Genomic DNA, 26,190 nt, shown 5'->3' with positions numbered 1-26,190 from the left:
AGAGTCATGGATATGAGTTTCTATTTGCAATATTTATAACTTGTTATGTGTATATACATTAAAGCTTTATGTAGTCAATATTAAAAGTCTTTAATACCTCACAGTTATGTGTTTTCTGTTAAAACAAAGCGCTTTAAGTTAGCCTGTCACGCTGCTGAATGAGTGTTGGTTTATATTTAGCACCTCAGCAGAAATATCAATACAAATATAGATTCATATTTATAGCTTTAATTACATTGAACTGTAATTAGACATCGCCACACGTTCAGCATGTGTTTACATACATCATAAAGACAAATGTGACATCTTAATACACAAACACACCACACAGTTCTTTGGTAGAACTACTGAACGTTCAGGAATTGACTTTATTAATGAAAGTGTTCATTCAAAGTCATTATTTGAATGAACTAACTGAGCAAATAAGAACAGATGAAGCAATATTTATAAACGGAATCAGCCTAAACCCCTCAGTCCTCCATGCCTGTGATATTTCTCTGCTTTGTCACATTATGTTATGAGGTGTGTGTCTGGTGTTAATCAGCTCTGAGTCCAGACATGCATGACTAAAGCCTCTATTTGTGGTTGTGTGAGATAGTGTGAGAGGACAGGCTTATCTAGCCTACATTTTCATATATTTTTGTTAGTTTTATAAAATAACACACTAAGATCATATAAACGTGTATAGTAAAGTATCAATGCCTGTCAATGCAAACTTCTGTGTGCTGTTAAATTGTCTCAACAGAGTGCTTTTTTTAGACTATATTTTACACAAATATATGCCATGAAAGGATCATTCAGTCTTTTCCTACATAGTCTGTCCTAAATTATGACAGCTGCTGATCATTTTGGTGTTTGTCTGCAGAATATTAGGGGAAACAAGTGGATCAGGCTGTGGAGTTGCTGCTGACATGGGGACGCCAGGATCAGGACGAAAACGGGCCCCGGTTAAAGACCGTTTCTCAGCGGAGGATGAGGCTCTGAGCAGCATCGCCAGAGAGGTAAGAGGTGTTCGCTTGTAATTCTTGTTCATCTCAATGGTGTCATCTTGTGGCTGGTGGTTTCCTGTGACCACAATAAAGAAAGCATTCAAGAAAGGCCCCGATATACTCACTGTGATGTTTATTTTTGTTCATCTCATGGTAGCAACGTGGATGTTCGCACAATCTTTGCCATTCCATGCACATCACGTTTATTAATAGGTCTTTACATTGCAGATTGCTCTAAAGTAAACAGCTTTACATTATTAGCCATATTATTTTGCAAGTGTGTTGAATACTAAGCATTAGTATTAGTAAGTATTATAAAAGTATACTATATAGTACACTATAAAGTAGCTTTTTCTCAGTGTTCACATTTTGACTCGTTGGCATCTGGCATATTGAAAATATGCTAATTTTACATCAATCCTAGAGTAAAACAGTTGAGTTCTTTACCATTTAGCTTTTCAGCAGAATCAATTCAGCCAATCTCTGGGTCTTAAACTTAAGCCCTGCTCTCAATGTGGGATTTCAGCCAGGATTTTGTTGTCTGAGACAAATTTAGGGAATCCTAAACTATTCCTGAAATTCTAAAATCTGTGATCTTTGATTGTTGGTTTGACATGTTCACAGACAGCCGCTTAATGCACATTGCGATCAGATTTTTCCTGCCAGTGTCAGAAGATTTCCTTTCCTGCAGTGTGACAACAGCTGCAATAAGGATCAATCCAAGAACCAATAGCCAAATCAGATGACTCAATCCATACAACAATTCATATTACCGCGGGAAATGTCATAACAGTTTTTTATCTCCCTGGTTTTATCATTGAGACATGCTGTGTGCGAAATTGCCGCTATAGATTGTTCACTTTGCAGTAAGGAATCATTTCAGAATGCAGGATAGTGAAAGTGTCACAGATGGAGACGTTAAATTCCACAGGAGTTTTCTTCCATGTTTGGCGCGTCTTTATTGTTTTTCAATCTGACATTATGACAGCTGAGATCTTACAGTGTGACATGGGAGTCCTGTTCGTGCAGTCTGACATACTACAATCGTTTATAAAAAAAATTCGAAAATTATTATTAAAAAATTGCACAGTATGAGCCAGCATTTGCTTAGCTTAAATCATTAAATCAGAATAAATCATTAGCATCTCGCTCAAAAAAAAAATCCTATTTAAATCTTGACACTTTTATAGTTACATGTGTACTAAGATCAGTGGAAATGTAAAAATAGCTTTTTCTACACTGATAGGGCTAGAATATTCGACGCAATGATATTTTGCAAATATTCAGAAAATAGTCTAATAGCACCAAGCCCTACACTACCTGTTAGAATCTGCGTAATATCATTGCACCTTCTGCAGCCATGGTGCTGCCTAACGGTCTAATCTGATTTAATGATTTATGCTAAGCTAAAATGCTCCTGTCAAAACCAAAGTTCAGCTGAATGGATTAAAAAATGGTAAAACTCACTGTTCAACTCCTAGGGAAGTTGTAAAATATGCATATTTTCCAAAAAAAAGAGGAGTTTTCCTTTAAGATTTACATGTCAAAGCAGGAGGAGACTCATAGGCCCCATTTACACCAATACGTTTTAGTTTTTAAAAAAAGAATTTTAGAACAAAATCGATCCACGTCCACACTGGCGTTTTACCTAGCATTTCTGCATAGCTCACTGTCGAAACTACACTGCTGAAAACGCACATCACCTGACCACACACACTCTGGCGTGCGCTGCAGCATATACCCGCATCTGAGCTCAAGGCAGTTACCGGGTGCTCTGTGGGCAACTCCCCAGATGAGAGCAGCGCAGGTCAGACGGTTCACCAAGGATCTTCCGCTGGATTTCATCTCACTATAGTTGTTAAAAGTAATATTTAATTAACCTTCTCTATATCTAACAGCTCTTCGGTCTCTTAAATCTATTACTTGTTCTCAGGTAACATGTTTTGGCTGAGAGCAAAAATAAGTTGATATTTTTAATTTATGTAATTGCGTACACAGATTATGCTTATTTGACTGCTTGCTTGCTTATATTGTATAAACTCATTGTGTGTTATACTTTTAATATGGCCGTTATTGATTATTAAAACTGACATTTAGCAAAAGAGACTGTATGTTTCATATTTTTCGAAGAAAATGAAATGAGCTAGTAATGCTAAAGGGATCCATTTTGTTATAAATATGCATACAGTGAAGATTAGGGTCATATAAATATGTATCTACACGACGCCTCAACATTTTTAATGTCTGTTAAGTTAAAATCACAATGAAAATAGGCAGTTCCTTATGTCATGTTTTCATTTAATTGTTAAGATAGTAAAGCAATGTGGCCAGGATGTTGTGAATGATGTTAGAAAGTACACTGTTCCCTTTGAAGATGTACCCGATGTGTCCTCAGGAGTTTGTTTTCCATATCAAACTTGTGAAGGCTAAACTTACAAGGAAAGGATGCAAGACTGAACTTTGTGCACTAGCCTAATATTGATGTAAAAGCCCAAATCAGATAGGTGAATGTCTACTCTGCAGCCTCACCTCCGATTTCAGATGTCTCCATACCCCCCCATCTACACTGATATGAAGCAGCAGCGCTTTAAAACCAAAAAGGCCTCTTCAGGGTTTCCAGAATGCTATTTTTTCAGGGCTCGAAAACTCCGGCATAGTGTGGACGAAAGGCGTAACTGCAGGAACTTATGCGTTTTAAAACTAAAATGTATTTGTGTAAACAGGGCCATAGTCTTGCCTACCTATTCTATCATCGCCACCGTCCAGTAGTATTTCAAAGATGTTTACCAGCTGAAGTGGTAAACCTTTCCGTACTGTTTGCTTCTGCAAGCTGTTGCAGGCTTTTGAAACAAACTCAAAATAATCGTAATTTTGGTCTGATTTTGTTCAGAACTGTCACACCAGTTTGTTCTCTATTTTTGCTTAAAGAGCCCATATTATACATGAAAAAGGGTCATATTAATCGTTCTGAGGTTTATTTGTTCCCAAACCCCTCCTTAGCGCGAAGCTAATCTGCGCTGATTGGACCGATGACAGCCTGTTGCGGTTGGTCGACAGCGTTCAGCACTAGACAAATGCCCAGCGCGAGACAAATACCCAGCGCGGTTTGTCAAGCCCCCAGCGGACTTGCCGCGCGATAACCCCGTGACCGTCATAACCCCCGCACGGGAAGTATGAACCACACTTAGCAGTAAAAATGAAACCGATAGCGTGCACATCATTTACTGAGTGTGATTTCCGTCACCAAGCTTTTCTCCCTTCTCAGCTGTAACTTAGATCATTTCTATTTGCAAGTGTTGCTCTGGCACCTCTTGTGTGAAATGTTTTATGTTCTCAGGGCTTACCTGTACTCTGCTTTGCCCAAAGATCCCATCCCCAGCCAGGGGGTTGTAGTGCTCACCAGCGTGTAGCATGCTGCCTTTGTGCCTAATAAACTGGCCTTATTTTGCACGCACCCCTAGTGTATTGTCTGCCCATTCTCACAAGTCTCATACACCAGTCTTTTCTGATCCTTCCCTTAACAAACGAATGAATCGCCCACTGTAAGCGTGTTGACTGCTGAATCAATTATTTCCCCTCACACTTCCAATAATATCCAGGTAAGCACAGCATCCTCTTGACTTATGACTTCAGGATCTGTTTGTCTTCGCGGCTGTGTTAGTGGGCGGTGCGCAGGTTTAAATTTTCCCGGGTTTGCGCCCATAACAACTATGTTTCGTAGTCACGTCACGCCGAAACGGCTAAAGACTCGTTATGAAGACGATTCATTCTAACAACTATGAGTCGACTCCTTTTTTTTTTTTAGATGAATCAATAGTTTTACAAACTGTCCACTTTCAGATTTAAGTTTTAGGTGGATATTTCACTTCACTTAGATCTGTTACACACTACATGGAAGCTCATTTTCGAAAACCCACAATATGGGCTCTTTAAGATATTTCAGGGCCTTTAGAAATCCAGTTTTCTTGACCAGGAAATTAGTGCAAAGCCAATTGAGATTCTGATATACATTTAGTGATTTTTGTACTTGCTGTAAATTCTTTGGGATTTGCTGACACTGATCTCAAACCATTTTATAGATTTTTTTCCGCTAAAGCAGTGATACAGAATTATGTTTTACAAAGCTAATGGACATTCAGTGGACGTCAGTAGAATGAATGATAACTTGCATTTCCGCAAAAGTGAGTCAGATGCTGATTCTGTTGTTTTTCCGTCTTCATACACAAACTAAATGGATAGGATGCTATTTCAAGTCATTGGAGAGTGCCGAAGGTGTGGTAAGCTGTTTGTTTGTTTTTTTAAATACCTGACTTAAAGTATCCCTCTATTACATGACAGATATTACAGGAATATGTGTACCTGTGTCGGTGATAGCCCAAGGCTCTGTAAACAGCAAAAAAGAAATGGCCAACACCATATAATCAGAAATGTTCTCCTGCTGTCAGTCATTGTGCCTGTTCGTGTTTGCTGACGTTGGATTTCCTGGCATGTCTTTGAAGGGCGGTATTTTGGAAAGAAGCCGTTTGTTATGACATCTTAAATGGGGATCTTAACCGAATTTAAGCGACTTACCAGTATGGAAATATTTATCTTGTTAAGCTTGGCATTAGACTTTTTATTGTCTTGATAGTTTACCTATTGGGATATAAAGTTTATGTTTATAAAAGTATTTGTTTTTGTACCATTTTTGTAATAATGTTAGGTTTTATGGACAATATATTTTAATATTTAATATTATAAATATTAAGGAGGAAGACAAATGAATACAACAAAATATATACATCTAGGTGTAGATGTATATATTTGGACAAAACGTAAGATGAAATTCAGAGTATTATTCCACTAATAAGACTTAGTGAGGTGACATTTAAAAGTTTTGTTGTATTATCTACATAGTTCACCCAGAAGCATCATACATATTTTTTTTTTTTGAAAAATGTTGGAAACCTGTTACCATTGACTTTCTTATTTGTTCATTAGTATTTTCTACTATAGATATAAATTTTTACAGGTTTCCAACATTCTTCAAAATATCTTCTTTTGTGTTTAACGAAGCAAAATAACTAAGAGTGTCTTAATAAATGATGACAAAATTTAATATGTTGAGTGAACTAGTCCTTAAATTGTGTGATTACCAAATTATATACTGAATTAAATGCCTTATTGCTTCAATTCAGTAAATGTTAATCTTGTATTATTACTAAAAAACCAAAGATTATTTATCAAGGATTTGGCCACGTTGGTCAAGGCCTTAGGAGTTCCTCTGTCAAATGAGACACATGGGCTTTATAGGGTGAAGGTGAATGTCTCGTATGTAGTTGTAGATGTTTGTAAGTCTACATAGTTTGGACTTGCATTACATTGTTGGTCAGTCTCTCCATAGCATTGTTGCGATGTGTTAATATGTGGACGTTCAGGTTCTGCCAGTTGGAGCTGCAGCTGATGAAGTTTGACTCGCAGCTTGAACAGGGAGCAGCCAGTATGGACTTGTCTCAGATTTTTCAGCAGCACACATGTGTGAGCCCATCACCAAAACTCTGTCTGCTATCGGTATGTGCTCTGGGACTAATCCTGCTGAAATTAACTTGTATGACCCAAATTTATAATTAAAGAGTCTCTTGTGACTGAATGGGATGACCTTGATGATGCTAAAGCAGATTGGATACCTGAGAGTTTGATGTCTCACTCTGCATCATATTTGTTTAACATGTTTATTTTATAACCATGCATTCCTGTTACTTTAATTCTTGCATTTAGTGCTTGCATTTAAAATATTAAAACAATAAAGAGCAAATCTAGATTAATTATTTGAGCTTATCAGCCAGTTAGTCAGCTCTTTTAGTATTAATCAGCTATAACTTTTGGAAGTTTTATTTAGTACTGCAAAAGTCACTGTGATCAATAACCAGGGTTCATATGGTCATGGAAAACCTAGAAAAGTCATGGAATTTTAAAATGGCATTTTCCAGGCCTGGCAAAATTTTGGAAAAACAGAAAAACTCACAAAGTTTTGGAAAAGTCATGGAAAACAGATATCTCTTTACTTGAATTTAGGTTATTTACTTATTTTCTGTTCGTGGCCAATCATATACTCTCACATTATTAGTGCGGTGTAACCATTATCTAAATCAGTTTTACATAGATATAAATATAAATTGAAACTAAATTGATTTGTTACATGTTTTATGAAATGCTGTAATAAATTTGAAGATGCATTGTTTTTCTTTTACCATGCATATGTAGACATTGCATGAAACATTAGGTCACTTGAAAGTCTTGGAAAAATCATGAAAAAGTCATGGAATTTTAGTAGTAATGAATCCTGAATAACATCACTATATATTTCCAACTACATGCTGAATTTGGGTTTGTAAGGGTTTGATACAAAGAACAGGATTTTTCTGTTAGAGTTACATGGTGGAAAGAAAAACAACGGTAGGTAGCTGACACTGCATACCTTTCTTTTTCCTCATTAACAGTTTGTTCAGTGTTTAACATGAAGGAAATGGGAGGCAGTTGTTTCCTTTTGATACTGTCACTGAAAAAGCAGATTCATGAGCCAATATCTCCTAACCTGAAAATGAACCATATAAGGATGTTTTAAAAGAGGGAATAGAGAAATCTAAAGCTGCATGGTGTGAGTTGCAGTGCAGAAGTGAAACTCCAGCCACATTGAGGATGTTTTGATAAGTATCTAAATATTTAAGGATGATTTATTCCTGCCGTGTGAGTGATCTGGCATGTTGCTCTGCGCTTTGCTGGAGTTTGTGTACTTCTCAACCCACACTGAGGCAATCTCACTTTTTTGAAGTGGAATTGCATGCTTATCAATTCCATTAAAGCATACATTGCCGGGTCTATGAGAGTCACTCCGCCCATGCAGTTCAAAGATTATAAATCACTGTCTACCTACAGCACGCATAAAGCCTTGGCTCGTTTCATTGAACCTGCCTCCGGATCCACCCTTTTTGCGCCTGCTGCAGAGGGAACTCCCTAATGCTTAACAGAGCTCTCTGTTAACTGAAAGCATGCCGTTTAATTTGCTTATGCATGGCCCAGGTTACTGTGGCTAAGTATGAGCCATGTAACCCCCTGTTGAGGTCACTTTTGCTTCTCCCCGGTTGTGTTGCTTTAAAATGCCACTCATTTTCATGGTCCATTAGTTACAAAGCAACAGAATGAGTTAGTCCCCTCATCTTGGAGTATCTAGGGCAAGGTGTGATATTTCTGAAGCTATTACTGGCTTGCCCTGCTGTCTAAAGTTTAATGTGAGGTCAAAATACTGTAGTACTTTTTTGCCTGGTGAAATATTCAATATGCATGCCTGTGCAATTATTAAAAATACTTTATAGGGCATAATAAAAGTGTAATATTTGTACATCAGTGTTTTGTATAGACATTTTTGTAGTTATATGTAAGTTCAGTCAGCGCTGTACAATCATCTATTTATTGATATTATTGCACAATGCCCATAAATTGCATCACACTGTTATTTACAGGTTTGTGTGTGCTGATTTACATATTCTACTGAAATGAAGGCTTTGCTAATCAATATACTAATGTAATGTGCCTGCCGTAAAACACACGTTAATCAGCCAGCGAAATAATAATTAATGTGTGTTGTGATTAATATCGTACGTTTCATGCTGGATGCTCCTTGAAAATTGAAAAGCACTTTGACCCACATCCAGTTTAGGGTTGCACGATACTGATAATCAGTACCAATCAATGCTGAAATTAAAAAAACATGCATTACCTGCTAACATTTGAGCGCTGTTGAGCATGTTCGTTCTTAAACGGTGCTGATTTGCAATTGTGTTCTTGTGCAGAAATGACTGATTTCTCAGTGAAGGTCATCAATTCAAAGAAATCACCGCTGTTTACTAAGTCTAACCACAGATACAGGGATACTGGAGCGTTTCAAAGTCACGTCAGTCAGCTGGTTTGTCCATAAGCTAACATGCAGTATGAGTGATCCGCTAATGAATCACTGCTTTAAAACGCTCCAGTGTCCTTGTTTCTGTGTTTACACTCTGTAAACAGAGGTGAGTTTGGTGAACTCATGATCTTCATGTCCAGTCACAGTGATTTCTGTTGAGCACATGAACACAATGGCATATCAGTGATGTTTAAGAACTTGCTTAATAGCGCTCAAATGTTAGCGTTTTTTAAATTTCAGTATCAATTGCTACTGAATTTCAGTATCATGACAACCCTCTTATGTGAAGAATTCAGTTTATGTTGCCATGAACAATCATTAGATTCATCAACTTGAATTAAGTTTTGATGAACTAATTAAAACTTCTGAAAAGGGGTGTCAGATTTTTTTATATGGTTATTGTGGCCAAAATATTTAACAAAAACAAAACATTGCAGTGTCTGTAAAGATCTTTTGACACAATTTTTTATTTGTGAACTGTGTGCTTTTTTGGCACAACTGAGGCTGATATTGTTTTATTTTTTAGTATTCTATACACTAATAAAGTCGCAGATTGGGCCAGGGGTTCAGATTTTGACTTGCCCTGCCAAAATTTTGCCAAAAGTATGGAAAATGTGCAGGTATTTCATTGCAGTTTTAAATTATTTAACAAAAGAAGGCTGACTTGCCAAACTGATGGAAAAAATTTGCAAATACTTTTGTTGTACTTGCGTAAATGTCTGGTTCCAAGATGTTAGAAACTGACATTTTTTTTTTTTACCTCATAATTTGATGTTGCCGTTTCTTTGCTGTACTGGTTGATTCCAGGTTACAAAAAAAAAACACATGCTGACAACATTAAATCAGATAAGAGGAACTGAAAAGCAACATGGTGTTGATGAGAAGGTAGAATTTAATGGGTTAAAAGCACAAAATGTTTCTTGATTCAAAGATTGAATTGCACAATGATGATTGTGTGACTGTATTTGCACGCAACTAACAAATAGTCGCTGGAAAATTAAACTTTAAATTAAAAACCTGATTGGGCCAGTAATGATCCTAACTTTTGATACTTTGATTAAGAGTCTACCATGTAAACAGCGATTTTTAATTAATTTAATCTGACTAAAGTCATAATCAAACTAATCAGAAATCAAATTAAGATGTAAAGTATGCTGATTTTTGTTGCATTATTAAAGAGCAGTACAGACATGTAAACACCGCAATTAAACTATTAACGTCGCGTAGGATTTTTACTGTGTTTTGCGACAGGCTAGTCAATAAGCACATCGATGTTGGACACTGTTCTCTGCACCTACCGAGTCATTGAAGGACCCCAGACACACACACACCGCATTATGGGGAGTTTTTTTTACTATACAACGTGCTGTATCAAATTCTATTAAAATAACACTCTTCCAGCAGTTCTTACTCGCATCCAATATCTCATTTGTCATGGGGGGGAGCATGCATGAAATATTTCTGATTAAAAAGTTAAAGTGCCAAGCTGCACAAATTAAAAATAAAACATCAAAATTACATGAAACTCATTAATCAAACTATGTGCTATAACATGTAATACGGGATCATGAAAGGAACATTCAAAAAGCAACTCATGTAAACATCTTAAGCATATTATTGTCTTATTCAGATTAAGACAAATAATTCCATCACTGATTTCCATGTAAAAATAGTCACGGTTTCATTTAGTTAATTTCACAATCTGGTGCAAAAACACTGGCTTTTAGTGTGCAGTCAGTGAAGTCTTAGTAGATTGGCAAGACATTTTAATATGCCAATTGCTTGAATAACGAACCAGCGCAAATATAGACACTTTGCATTTTAATGTGACCTAGGATAACACCGTTGCAAACATTTCCATATCCGATGTCGATAAGCTTATTGTGTAGTCAGTCTGTGGCATATCATTGGTCTGGCCGACTACAGAGCTGTTGTTCTTTAGGATACAGTATGACTGTGTCTTTAATAAATGAACTAGCTATGTTGGAAGTTGTGAAGTAAGTGTGTCTCCCCCTGGTCAGATTTCCTGTTGCAGTCTCATGACGGAGGCTCTGCTGCACGGTCTATAGATAGAGCTGGAGACACTGGGCTCAGTTGAGCTGCTGTGGTGAACGGGTCAAACTGTCAGACAGCTCAACAGGTGCGGCGCAGGAGAATCACACACACACACACACACACACACACACACACACACACACACACACACACACACATCAAACCCACCCTCACTAACCTCACCATATGTGTAAAGATTTGTTATAAGCCCCGTTTAAATGTTTGCTGTCAGGCTGCATACTTTCAAGTCACTGTCCTTTCTGTCAGGGTGTAATTGAATTGAAGTGTAAAGTAATAAATTACTTTGTTGGAGGGTATTAGGAAATAGAAATGTGAAATACAAGTCATACTGCAAGTGTGTGTATGTGTCACGAGGAACCATCCAGCATGTTGTTGTGTTTACCTGAAGTGTGTGTTGTTGATCTTAAATTAGACATTGCTGCTGAATCATGTTTGTTGTTATTTTCACCTGGTTAAAGATGATTTCCGGTAGACGTGAAAGAGACCACCCCATCAATTTAGCCACACCCCTTCTTTTTCCAAGCCCTGCCCTTGACAGTACGTCAGCCATCCTTATGTCAACAGAAACACTTAAGAAAATAATGAAAAGCATTTGCTGCATTTTTGCCAAGTGCTCTTACAAAGACAGGTGTGGTTTCCCAGAATTCATTTTTGTCACTCTTAGAGGTCTTTCATTCAGTTAAAGGTGCTGTATGTAAGTTTTTTTTCTCTTCTAAAGCATGAAAATACCATAATATGTTTGCAGATGGAGTGAACATCCTTGTTCTGAAAAACAATGCTAAAGTGAAATATTCAGCTTTAAAAATGTGCGTTCCGTGCCTGAACATCTGTCTTTGTTTCGGTCATTTAACCCACCCAATGCCACTATAGCCAATTATATTTCAGCTCGCTGGGTTGTCTTGCTGGAAAACCATGTATTTTATTCATTCAGTCAGGAAGGCTCTCAAACTGTGTGTCCACGACTGAAATGTGACCTGCAGTGGACTGTAGCTGCCCCGAAATGAGACGCAGATTTATACAGTAGTTCCACATGAGGTGGTTATTAATGAGCAAATAATATAAATATTACAAATGTAAACAATAGGTGAGCAGTTTACATTGTAACCCTGTGTCCTAAAAACATGCTATGTGAGAAGATACACATAAACACAACAGAATATTAAACAGCCATTCAGAAGCACAGACTAGTGCACTCACGAAATGGTAAGGTTTATAATCTAATTAATACATATTAAACCTCTTTAACATTATTAAATGTACATGCTGAATCACTGATATGTGTTGTTGTCACAGTTCTAAAGTTCCATTTCTAAGGCCCCGTTTACACTAGTGCGTTTTAGTCTTAAAACGGCGTTTTAGAATGAAAACGATCCGCGTCCACACTCGCGTTTTACCCAGCGTTTCTGAACTGCTCTCCGTCCACACCAAAACGCTGAAAACGCACATCACGTGACCACACACACACACACACACACACACTTTGGCAATCGCTGGAGCCCATCTACCCAGATGAGAGCTCTGCTAGTCGGACTTCTCATCAAGCATCTCCCGCTGGATCTAATCTCACTATATTTATTAAACGTGATATTTCATTCATCTTGTTGTCTTTATCTAACAACATATTCCCTGACTTTGGGCATTGGAATCTATTACTTGTTCTCAGGTAACGTGTTTTGGCTGAGCGCAAAGATAAGTTAATGATTGATGAAACCACGTAGCCTATTATGTATATTGACTGATCGCTTGCCTTTATTTCCTATAATGTATAAACTTATTGTATGTTATACTTTTATAATGGCCATTATCGATTATTAAAACTGATATTCAGCAAAAGAGAGGGTGTGTTTCGTATTTTCACTGAAATTGAAAGGAGGCAGTTGTCATCGGCTCCGTTTTGTTATAAATTTCCACACAGTAAAGATGACGCTCATGCAGCACGGCGCCTCAACATTTCTGCTGTCTGTTTAGTTGTTAATATTAAAATAAATATAGGCAGTTCCTTATATCAAGTTTACATTTTATTGTTGAGAAAGTGAAACAACGTAGCCAGGGTAACGTTAATGTGAATGAAGTTATAAAGTACACTGTTCCCTGTGAAGATTGACGCGTGTCCTCGGTATGTTTTCCATATCAAACTGAGAAGAAGAGATGCAGCCTTGATCAAACTTGCGAAGTCTGAACTTACACGGAGAAGATTCTGGACTGAATTGTGTGTTAGGCTACTTAATATTGAGGAAAAGCCCCAATCAGAGAGGCGAATGTCTGCAGCCCCGCCTCCGTTTTCAGATGTCTCGTCTTTCCCCATCCACACTGAGACGGAGCAGCAGCGTTTCAGAATGAAAACGGCCTCTCCAGCGTTTTCGAAACAATCCGGCGTAGTGTGGACGGATGGCGTAACCGTAGCAAAACTTATGCGTTTTCAAACTAAAACGCATTAGTGTAAACGGGGCCTAAGGGTTTATTTTATTTTCAAGATCTGAGGTGAACTGTATCCTTACCGTTGCCCACAGCTTGATAACGTAGTGGACCAGGTCCACTAATAATGGACGATCGCCTGGGAACCTAGCAGGTAGCATGGGCGTTACCTTAGTGGATGGTAAAATGTCTACTACGTAGTGGACTCTGTCCAGTACGTGATTGTGGCTACAGACTGCAGCGAGGACATCTTGAAAGTATCTGCTACTGCATTTAGTAGTATGGCAATAAATGTCATGTAAAAGGGCATTCAAGCTCACATTATTAACATTTAACACTGGTAATCATAGTCAAAGTTTTCTATTGTTTAGCTGCAAGAAAAAAAGCCATTTCTAAAACAGAGATTTCAGGTGTTGGTTAGAACAAAAACTCCTTTTGATATGGAAAATATTGCCTGTATTACGTGACGTTGCTTTTATTTAGAACATGGTTTAAATCAGCCTTAAATCAGCCTTTGGTTTGACAGTCAGTCAGGCACACTTTACCTGTTGGTGTGGTCAATCTGGCAACCTGCCCTTATTGTGTTTTGAACCAGGTGTACAATACCTAAATCAACCACTGGGTGTCAAACTTACATACTGCACCTTTAAATACCTTTCAACAGGGAAAGTGGATGCCCAACAACCAGCCTTGCTTTCTCTTTTTATATAAATATCTTGTCCACCTACCTTTTATATATATCTGGTCCATCCATCTATGATAATGATTTTGCTTTCTCAGCTGTAGATGAATGGAAAATATGACTGTTCCCCACTTCTTATTGTTGCCGTCTGTGTTTTGGGCATTTATATATAGGACAGTAGAGAGACAGAGGGCCAATGGGATCAAGTCATGACTCAGGTTTGAATATGGGTCCCGTGAGCCAGCTGCTCGTATATATATCATCAGCATGTGTGCTATTCGTAGCTCTGACGACTATTTTTGTTATGATTGCTGACTTTTGAAACATCACCAATAAATGGAAACAAATGTGGAGAAACTAGTGGAAACAAAGGAGAGTTTCATTTCAGGGCCATATGTCAACATGTGTACTTAGGGAGATTTCAAAAAGTTTCAAATAGTTTTTTTTTTATCTTTTTGAAAGAAGTCTCATGCTTTGTGAAGGCTGCATTTATTATCTGGTCTTCAATGTAATATGATGCTCCAGAAAGCCACTCTGATGTGCTGCACAAGAAATGTTTCTGCTTATTGAATCTTGGAAAAGGTTGCACTACTTAATACTTTATAATATGTACTGCAATACCCTAATGCATGTGTTTCAAATATTTATCTTTTGTAAAATTACATTTTCTGTTTTGCAATTATTTTGTTCTGTCAAATCAGTTATTTTCAATGTAGCATTTTAATTTTCTTTAGCTCTTTGTTATGGGCTTTTGTTTATGCCATATTATATTTATGGTATTCATTTTTAAACATGGTTATTAACAGCATCAGTTTGACAGCACTAGTTAACTAGTTGCACTACTCAATACTTTATAATAGGGCTGGGCAATTTAAACATTTTAACTCGATTACATTTATTGACAGTTTATTTATTTTGCCCCTACAGTTCACTGACAAGTTATGTAAAGTAAAATGCTCACATATTACAAGTGAGATATTTTTGAATGAAGAGTGAACATCAATGCTGAACAACTGAAATTAAAACACACATTGCCTAAAACAGGCACTTTTTTTCCTATAAAAATTTAAATAAATAACAACGTGTAACGTCTACTTACATTTTTTTAAAAGGTGTGCTGATTTGTGACCGCAAGAAGCCTATGCTCGAAACAGAAGTATAAATCAGCCTTAACCAAGCGAGGTCACGTAACTCCACATGCAGTAGGGAAAATAACTGAAAAATATGACCTGGAAAAATTAGATTGATTATAGATCTATCGATTTTTTTTTTTATCTTATTGATTTTTGATTAATTGCCCAGCCCTACTTTATACTATACACTAAAATATCCTGATGCATTTATTTCAAGTTTTTGTAAAATTATTGCTCTTTTGATTAGTGTTTTGCATACAATTTCAGAGCTTCCCACTCAAAGACTTTACTTGGGCGGACCGTCCAGGTGTATTAACAGCTGCCCAAGTATATTTGGTGACACTTTTTTGTACTATTATTATCATCCTTTTAAACTTTTTTTGTATCCACACAAGATTAACGTTCAGTATCAATTAACCAGTGGAAACGCTTCTCTCACCCTACACGTTTTGCATACCTTTTTTATTTAAGCCTACTTTTTCTTTTGGCTTTGCAGCTGAGCGAGCAAGAGAAACATTAAATAATACATTTTTAAATTGAAACAAACAAAAAAAGAAAACTTTACAATATACTCTGAGAGGATAAAATGCCATCTAAACTGGCTGCAAAATATATGCACACCATTACAAATCCAATATAACCAGAGATATTGTCTGTTTTTATTCCATTTTTCTGTCATTTATTTCTCATTTGCTGTGTATTTAATTAATTTGATGATATTAATATATTAGACATTTTATACATGTACTGAAATGCTCTGGCAATACTGTGCAAAATGTTTTGTCAATAAAGTAACTTGAACTTGAGAGGGAAAGAGAGCAGCTTTTACAAGTGGGTTCTTGTGGCTCCTGAATAGCATACAAGAGAAATAGTGGATTTTTTTTTATAATGCATAGTGATTTTTTTTTTCCTTTTTAAAATAAAAAAGTATAACAGTGTCATAATAAATAAAAATATTTTTAAAAATCACATTATTTTTGGTTTGTCACATTTTAATCATGTATGTGCCATGGGTAAAAGGTGTTTCAATCCGGCTACCACCTCAAGTAAATTTCAAACCTGTGGGAAGGACTTAATTTAAAGTGTCCAGACAAGATGCCCATATTGTTTATTGCAGCTACTAAAATTATTTTTGTTACTTGTTTTGTGCAGGCGGAGGCCAGACTTGCTGCAAAGAGAGCTGCTCGAGCAGAGGCCCGGGAAATTCGTATGAAAGAACTGGAACGACAACAGAAAGAGGTGAGTCTTACAGAGCCGACTGAAAGACAAGTAGCATTTGAAATTCCTGCCTAAAGAATGACTGTAATTGCATTATAGTGTGCAGTTTATCTTTTTTTTATGTGTCTTAGGCCTAATGCAAAGTATTTTATTCAAGTGTGCTGAACTGCAGATCTGTGCTCTATTGATCTAGTAAAAAACTTGCCTTGTAAAAGCATCATAAGTGCAATTTCTATACGAAGGCTGTTCCAGCATTGCAAATACCCATCATTGAGATGGAAAGCCCATAATGCATTGCAATGGGTCATTACCTTAGCAAAATGATAATGCAAAAGTTTATTGAAATATTGAGTCAAGTCCAGTACACAGAGTACTAATTTGGTATGATGCATGAGGATGCAGTATTTTTGATGCCATAATTGATCACTTATGAGGTTGCATTTCAGTTTTACATTAAGACTCGCTAGGTTTTTGAGTTGAAGTCACTTTTTCCACTTGGTTGTAACATCATGCACCTTTTTCAGTGTGTTAGTGGAGCAAAGTATGAATATCTTTTATTAGTGCACTTTTTGCAAACACATTGCTCAATTTTTTTTTAATTCTTATCATGTATTAACACTAAAAATCTTATTTAACTTGTGTATTCATTTGTTTGTTGTTCTTAAAGGGTCACGAAACACCAAAACACATTTTTTTGAGCTGTTGACAGTTGTATATGTGTCCCACACTGCTAAAAACACTATTAGGACACCTATATTTCACAAAAAAGTGTAAATTGGTTGTTTTTGCGTTATTTCAAGCAAATTCGTACTTCCGGTTTGAAACGAATTTTTAAAGCTGCGTCACGGTCATGACATAATAGCTTTGTATTCCAGCGTGCAGACTGGACGTCTGTGCCAGAGTGTGTCTTATTACGTCTTACAGTGTGATGCATTAATGCATGAGTAAGGCTTGGTTCAAACCAATCAGCGCGCTCTATTGTGCAACTTCATTAATATTCATTACTGTCAGAGTGTAGACGACAGAGACGCCACGTTGTGTTGGCAAAACAAGCGTGAAGTGTTACCTTTATAGTTTGCTGCAGTTAAGTTTTGTTTTCATTTTCTCTGTGAGAGCTCAGACTCACGCGTGGATTAACAGTGTACGCGACGCTCGACAACAATAACTTACGTGTCTAAGGAGGATTATTGTTTACCTGAGAGCTGTTCTCATCTGCAAACGCTGAGATCCAGATTCGCTTGTAGTCTCCTCTAAATAAAGACGCGGCTCTAGTTGGTGTGGATTGTCCTGTCTCTACAGATTTGGTAAGTGAGCGACCAGTGCTCTTTGTTTATTCAGTTCGTATTTTGTTAGTATCAAACAAACTATTGCACCGTGTGTAAACAAGTTAGCACTAACAGTTACAACCAAACTATAACCTCGTGTTGGATTTTGTGACCGGAATAACACACGCGGCTTTCTGACACTACCTGCCGTGTGCATCTAAGTTTCCGGGAAATGCTGAGTTTTTTTTTCTCTCATTCGCCGTGCGGTATTAAACATTGCATGTAAAATACACGCTTAGAGCAGATCCTCGAATCAAATATCACGTTTGTCGGGAGGGACATGAATGAATTCCCTGAATGAAAGAGCTAAACTGCAGTTAAGGTCCACCATTTAATAATTTGGCAAATAATTCGACGATGTCCATGTAAACACAGTCACTTTGTCCGCTGTGGTTGTGTGTTTTGACTCTGAAATTCAGCGCGCCCAAATAGACACTCCCACACCAAGCCTCATTTCTTCCTCCGACACTCCGTCCTAAACAGAGCTGGACACGCCCACTTTTCTGACTTTTTCCAAAGTAGAGGTGTGAAAACACCCTGCTGAAACGAGGGGGTTTCATGGCCCTTTAATTGTTTATTTATTATTGAAATGTTGAAAATTGCCATGAAAATAACCTTGGTTGCTGAGATGGCAATACATAAAACATACATTACATTCAAACACATTGCACAAAAATCAAGTTTTACATCAGTAAATGAGGAGTAGGTTGTCTTTTGTGGCTGTTCGAAGCAAGAGAATTTACTAACAGAACTCAAAGCATATTAGACCCCTGTTTTGCACCTTTATGTAGCATTATCTTAATATCATGTGTGAGCTCCAGGATGTTTTTGTTTTGAGACACTCAGGCCCCGTTTACACTAATATGTTTTAGTTTTAAAACTGCATTTTAGAACAAAAACAATCCACGTCCATGTCTGTTTCATCCGACGTTTCTGAAAAGAGCTCCGTCCACACTACACCACTAAAAATGCATATCACTTGACCACTTACACACTCTGGCATGCACTGCAGCGTATACGAGCGTCTGAGCTCCAGGCAGTCAGCGGGTGCTTTGAGTACAAAATCCCAGGTGAGAGCAGTGCACATCGGACAGTTCATCAAGGATCTTCCGCTGGATCTCATCTCACTATAGTTGTTATCCATGATATTTAATTCATCTTGTCTATCTAACGACTCTTCTGTCTTTTAACTATTACATGTTCTCAGGTAACGTGTTTTGGCTGAGCGCGAAGATAAGTTAATATTTTAATTTCTGTAACCACGTACACTGATACTCCACATTTAACTGATTGCTTGCCTTTATTTTCTATAATGTATAAACGTATTGTACGTTATACTATTATAATGGCCGTTATTAATTATTAAAACTGATGTTTAGCAAAAGTGACATGGTAGGTTTCATATTTTTCGGTAAAAATGAAAGGAAGCATTTATGTTATAGGTCTGTTTTGTTTTAAATATGCATACAGTGAGATGACAGTCATATATTCAGCTACACAACATCTCAACGTTTTTGGTGAAGTTGTTAATATCAAAATGAAAATGAGCAGTTTCTTATATTATGTTTTCATTTTACTGTTAAGATGGTGAAACAACGTAGCCAGGGGGATGTGAATCAGGTTATAAAGTACACCACTTTCTTTTACCCGAGATTTACCCGACGTGTCCTCTCGAGTTTGTTTTCCATAACAAACTTGCAAAGTCTGAACTAACATGGAGAGGATGCAAGACTGAACTTGTACTTAATATTGAGAAAAAGTCCCAATCAGCTCAAAAACTCCAGGGTAGAGTAGACGGGAGGTGTAACCGTAGGAAAACTTATGCATTTTAAAACTAATGGCCCGTTTCCACTTAGTGGTACGGTTCGGTTTGGTACGCTTTTATGGCCGTTTCCACTGTCAAAAGGCATACCGAACCAAACTGTACCATACCACAAACACGAGAAAGGGTACCAAAAGGTGGAGCTAGACGCGCAGCTGAACGCTATTGGTTTACAGAGATGCGTCATTTGCTTATGCAACTAGCCAGAATGAAAACAAAAAACCCGCCATGTTTAAAATAAACAGCCGAGAGATTACAGCGAAATTACATATACATATAATAACGAGCCATGGTCGACCCGGGCTCAAACAAACCTTGTCGTTGTCTTGATGAACAGCCACAAAACCAAAAAGAAAAGCAGATTTTACCATGTGCCATATAGTTTTTACGAGCCAGTCTAAAGCGCGAGCGGTTTCGATTTCTTGCTTCTTAAACTGAAGATAAAAAACGTGCGCTTGATTATTGACTAGCTTTTGAAACCCGATCCTGTCAGAAGCTGAAAAACATGAGAGTCAAGCGCGAAAAAACAAAGGAGAAGCCGGAAAAAAAGGAGTAAATAATTTTTTCAGCAAACATGAACAAACTGCCTTGTTTAACTATTATCATCATCTTTTGTACTAATATGAACTCAGAATGACGGAATTACTCTCTAATAGAGGCTACATGTGCTGCTGAAGATTAAAGACACAGATGAGAGGTTTGCTCTGACTGTGGGCTATATTTTATGTTGTTTTTAACCCTGAATAAGGACTAAATGTATGCTGTGTGAAGTTTTTCTGTAATTGATAACATATCGGAGACTTTAAGGGGCTGTATGTTTTCATATTAGTTGCATTTATTTTAAATAATTACAGACATTACAGTTGGCTTTTTTGCACTGTTACTGATCTGCATTTATAATCATATCCTTTTCATAGAAAAGTTAGTAATAAACATTTATACAGAAGTATTTATGTGTATAAAGCATCTGTTTTGTGAGAAGTGCTTCTTATATGATATGTGAGCGACCTGTACAGCTTTACTGTAGACATTTTCTCAAGATAAAATGACGTTGACTGGAACTTTTTTATTATACACCACGCCCACCAAAAGGGTACCCTTGGTAGTGGAAACCCAAGCCTGATAAAGGTGACCCTATCCTTTTCATAGAAAAGTTAGTAATAAACATTTATACAGAAGTATTTATGTGTATAAAGCATCTGTTTTGTGAGAAGTGCTTCTTATATGATATGTGAGCGACCTGTACAGCTTTACTGTAGACATTTTCTCAAGATAAAATGACGTTGACTGGAACTTTTTTATTATACACCACGCCCACCAAAAGGGTACCCTTGGTAGTGGAAACCCAAGCCTGATAAAGGTGACCCTATCCTTTTCATAGAAAAGTTAGTAATAAACATTTATACAGAAGTATTTATGTGTATAAAGCATCTGTTTTGTGAGAAGTGCTTCTTATATGATATGTGAGCGACCTGTACAGCTTTACTGTAGACATTTTCTCAAGATAAAATGACGTTGACTGGAACTTTTTTATTATACACCACGCCCACCAAAAGGGTACCCTTGGTAGTGGAAACCCAAGCCTGATAAAGGTGACCCGTACCGAACCGTACCGTACTGTACCAGTCAGTGGAAACGAGCCATAAAATGTATTCGTGTAAACGGAGCCTCAGACCAAAGCTGAAACATGTTTTTAGATCTTCAGAGTGTTTGTCTGTTTTAAAAACCATTTTGTCGAAAAGACACAATATGAATACTTTTACTAGTTCCAGATTTACATCCCAGACTTAGCAAGCTGCCTAGCTAAGCCTGTAAGTGAAAACAGGCCTTTGACAGTACGGTATGTTTTCAGTGTTCGCAGACACGTGTGAATGATTCAGTTATCCATGTCAGCTGTATCTGTGTTTTCTGTGTAGATGTTGTTGTACGTTCACAGACCTGGTTTAAAGAGTATATTTATCAAGCACATACTTTCAATCTGTGTAATTGCATTTTAATATGTTTTTTCATCAGTTTGTTTGTGAAATGCTTTTCCACTGTCAGAAACTAACAAGTACCAAATGATCCACTGTCAGATTGAATTGCAACAGAAGTCTTAGTGTTTGTCCTGTGGCTCTCTCTCTCTCTCACACAGCTTTCTTACCATCAGCACTCTTCCTCTAGCAGGAAATGGGGGCAAATCCACCAATGGATGGTATGAGAAAGATTAGGCCAGTTTAGACATGCATGTACTTTTGCCTTTGACTAATAAAGAGCTTTCAGGTTGGAGTGTGCAAGCTGTGTTCTCGTGCACTCAGTTGTTTACGTGTGGCTCACAAGCATGTTTTTAATATTACTTGTGCTCTTTTGAGTTTATAAAGGAGCTGTTGTGGTGTTCTGGAGCTGGATTTTGTTTGGAAGGCATTGGATTTGTTTTTTTTTGGGGGGGGGAATTGTTTTCACATGATTTAGTGTTGTTCATGTATTTGTGTATGTCTATTATAGACATTAAACTGATGAAACCGGATAATAACATTTTAATTAAACCGCATATAAACTAGCTAATGTAGGCTGTATGAGGCTGGTGGATTATTCTTGATGTGCACTACTTAACAAAAGTCTTGTCATCCTATCCAAGTTTTAGGAACAACAACAAATAATAACTTGACTTCTAGCTGATCATTTGTTATCAGAAGTGGCTCATATGAAAGGCAAAGGCCTCTAGATTACGCTTATTTTACATAAATAAAATATGATCATGCCTTGATTTTTAATTATTTAATTAGGACAGTAAGGTCTGACTTTGCTTAGACAAAAGTCTTGTGACTTAACAGAAATAATGTACTGTATAGAATATAAAGCCATGCTGCAGTGGAAAAAGCATGAATATTCTGTATGACTCCCTTGGGCTTGGAGGACTGCATCCATACATCTCTGCAATTACTCAAATAACTTTATTAATAAAGTCATCTGGGATGGCAAAGAAAGCATTGCAGGACTCCCAGAGTTCATCAAGATTCTTTGGATTCATCTTTAATGCCTCCTCCTTCATCTTACCCCAGACAGGCTCAATAATGTTCATGTTTGGTGACTGGGCTGGCCAATTCTGGAGCACCTTGACCCTTCTTTGCTTTCAGGAATTTTGATGTGGAGGCAGAAGTATGAGAAGAAGCGCTATCCTGCTGAAGAATTTGCCCTCTCCTGTGGTTTCTAATGTAATGGGCAGCACAAATGTCTTGATACCTCAGGCTGTTGATGTTGCCATCCACTCTGCAGATCTCTCGCACGCCCCCATACTAAATGTGTCACCAAACCATGATTTTTTTCTTCACCAAACTTGACCGATTTCTATGAGAATCTTGGGTCCATGCGGGTTCCAGTAGGTCTTTTGCAGTATTTGTTATGATTGGGATGCAGTTCATCAGAGGATTCATGGGAAAAATCTACCTTCTGCCACTTTTCCAAATGATAAACTAGAAGTCAAGCTATTATTTGTTGCTCTTACAACTGGGATTACTTTACAAGACTTTTGTCAGGTAGTGTACTTGCTGGCACCTGGCACTGGCAGTATAAAATTTCTTAGTATCATAATGCATTTCATTTTTTAATGCATTTTATTTCATAATGCATTCGTAGTTCAATGCATTTTTAAATTTTATTGGTAATACTTTACATTAAGTATTATTTTTTGGTAACTACATAACATTGACTAACAGAAAAACAACTTGTTTTAATACCAGCTATGATTTTTTTTTAATTAATGTTTTATAGACTCTTTTTATCTATTGAAGATTTTAATTTGATCATTTATTGAAAAACATCAAGGAGAAAATGCATCAATTTATACTGTAGTATTATTATATGATAACTAATTGTTTAAGAAAAATCTATAAATACTAACATATGTTTTGACTATAGTATCCAGCCCCTTTTGTCATATTGCTGCAAATAGGCTTGTATGTTTGCCATGTCATTTGAACAGGCCTTATCATGGCAGACTATCAGGATGTAAAGTGTTTAGTGTTTGTTTGGGAATGCTGGTTAAGACTAAAACTAACACAATCTAAGAAATGCAGTATCCTTCATATCCTTAATTTCCTTCATCTCAGGCTGATGCAGAAAAGGCCCGTCATGGTCATCATTCCAGTAGCCACAGTCGACGGGTTTGTATTTTGCAGCGTGTCTTTTCTACTTTCTCCTCTTTTTAAATTAATTTTTTCCTTATTCCTTTCCTTTCCCCTAATTTCTCATCAACAGGGATTAAATGATGACACGGCATCAGTCCGGAGTGTTGGAAGTTACAGGGTGTGTGATTCTGTATGATATTCAGACCTCATTTTTCTCATTGAGATATTTTATTCATGTTTGTATAGAGTAAAATATGTCCGCAAGGGCTTGATTTGAACATTATTGATAATTATTGTATAATATTGGTACTTGATAGTAATTATCAAACTTAAGTAATCACAGTAGGTGAAGTAGGTCATTTAAAAAATAAGAAATGTTGTTTTCAGCATTTTACATACTACACGGCTTTAACAATGCGTTGGAAATTGAAAATGAATGTTTGTTTTTTTCATTTCTTTCTACTTTTAAAGTCAAACTCATCATCTTTACGAGACTTGAGCAGTTCTCATCGCTCTAGTCGGGGTAATTCTTCCAGGAGAAGAGACGTGGTGGTACGTTACTGTGTGTTTTGTAAGGCGCTGTACTTTGTGTGTATTTTGGCAACAGGATTTTGTTGACTGTAATGATCTGCTAATTTAGGCTAATGCACATACTAATATTGTTTGTTCTTTTAGAATGACGTCTTGACCACAAAAAGCTTGTCTGTGCAATTTAAAACGTTTAAAAGATTCTAATTCTAAAGCTAATACGGAATATGTAGAAATGCTAAAAATATTGAAATGATATTGGGTTTGCTTGCATGCAGGTTTGTTCACTATTGCTCTACCTGAATTTTATGTGCCGATTTAATAGGCTTAGTGGTAGGGCTGCACGATAATGGAAAAATCTGAAATTGCTATATTTTATTTTTCTGCAGTAAATATTGGGATATGAATACATTTTCACAAGATGGCTTGAATAGCACTATTTGACTGTTTTCTGGAGAATCTTATCATGCAGTATTCACATACAGAAATTGAATAATCACAATCAGGGCTTGACATAAACACCTGCCAAATGCGGGTAGATTTCAGCTGTGGTGGGTTAGACAGACACTCCCACTAGCCACTCTGGCCAGTTGAAAATTTTTTTTAAATTGTAGTTTTCTTAAAAGCAGGGTTCGACAATAGAGATGGCCCAATATATGTGCGATTGTGATCGTAGAAATTGTGAAGCTAAAGGACTGACAAAAAAAACTTCGCGTGAGCAAAAGAAAGCAGCTGAATACCGAATGAGATGATTACTCCCGCACATAGGTGATTTTTACTTGCGCAAAGCAACCGTGCCTAAACTCTCAGAAATAAAAGTATGCAAGCTGTCACTGTGGTGATTCCTTTTTAATAGGTACAAATTCTTACTTAAAAGATCCATTTTAATACCTACTTAAAATTTTTAGGTACTAATATATATATATGTGTGTGTGTGTGTGTGTGTGTGTGTGTGTGTGTGTGTGTGTGTGTGTGTGTGTGTGTGTGTGTGTGTGTGTGTGTGTGTGTGTGTGTGTGTGTGTGTGTGTGTGTGTGTGTGTCTGTGTGTGTGTGTGTGTGTGTGTGTGTCTGTGTGTGTCTGTATGTATGTATGTATGTATGTATGTATGTATGTATGTATGTATGTATGCATGCATGCATGCATATATATATATATATATATATATATATATTAGTACCTAAAAATTTTAAGTGGGTATTAATATGGACCCTTTAAGTACAAACTTGTACCTTTTAAAACGTTACCACCCCAGTGACAGCTCACATACATTTATTTCTGAGAGTGTATATGTCTATATATAAATAAGCAGCAGCGATTACAGCTTTCGTTTTAATTATTATTTGAACAGCTTATTAATAGGCCTAACATTAACCGTGTGCCTGTGATCATAACTTCCTTATCACACATGGTATTTAATTATTTTGCCTGCTTTCTTTTGCTTACAGTTGTTTTTGTTAATATAGCTTTAATATTATTATTATTATTTTCTTTTTACAATAGCATTGCTTTAATATAAGATTAACTCCCCTTGTATGTCTAGTTAACTGGTGAAATGTCAATTTTTTTAAGGAAAAGTTTTGTATATATAATTTTTTTATTTAAAAAGTATATAGTACATTACTATAAATATAGTAAGTATATTTAAAATGTATATAGCTGTATTTTGCTTCTTTTGACACATTTAAAATTTGTGGCTAAGAAATAATTATTTCTCTTTGGTGTGGTCAGAGATCAATTTGGTAAATTTTTCATTTTGACCCTCGAAAAGTCGTGTGAAATAAAAACTAATTGCAATGCAACAAACCTATTTGCTTGTGCACATTGAGCAAGCTCATACACAACAGACACAATGTGAAATGAATGTGGACGTAACACAACATGTCATTCAAGTAATTTTAGCATATCAAAGTTAAATTTTCTACAGAAATTATTTATGATTTCTTATGTGGCCCGTTA

General features: G+C 36.8%; 1 protein-coding gene across 25 annotated transcripts in view; it reads left to right on the top strand.

Moving 5' to 3' along the window:
* lrrfip2 (leucine rich repeat (in FLII) interacting protein 2) overlaps nt 1–26,190 on the top strand; it is a 52,799-nt gene that overhangs the window by 238 nt on the left and 26,371 nt on the right. For 17 of the 25 annotated variants that reach the window (XM_073919358.1, XM_073919356.1, XM_073919354.1 and 14 more), the window contains exons 2-7: nt 866–1,001; nt 16,387–16,473; nt 21,734–21,793; nt 23,688–23,741; nt 23,836–23,883; nt 24,177–24,257. In XM_073919358.1, coding sequence (XP_073775459.1) covers nt 912–1,001; nt 16,387–16,473; nt 21,734–21,793; nt 23,688–23,741; nt 23,836–23,883; nt 24,177–24,257 — 420 coding nt within the window. In that variant the 5' untranslated portion in view covers nt 866–911. Of the gene's footprint in view, nt 1–865; nt 1,002–16,386; nt 16,474–19,316; nt 20,728–21,191; nt 21,794–23,687; nt 23,742–23,835; nt 23,884–24,176; nt 24,258–26,190 lie in introns of those variants that run through there. The other 8 variants (NM_199479.3, NM_001034974.4, XM_021480537.2 and 5 more) reach the window with 2 other exon arrangements.

The sequence above is a fragment of the Danio rerio genome, chromosome 13 (assembly GCF_049306965.1).
Source record: "Danio rerio strain Tuebingen ecotype United States chromosome 13, GRCz12tu, whole genome shotgun sequence".
Classification (NCBI taxonomy): Eukaryota; Metazoa; Chordata; class Actinopteri; order Cypriniformes; family Danionidae; genus Danio; species Danio rerio.
This window is presented reverse-complemented; position numbering and strand designations above follow the sequence as displayed.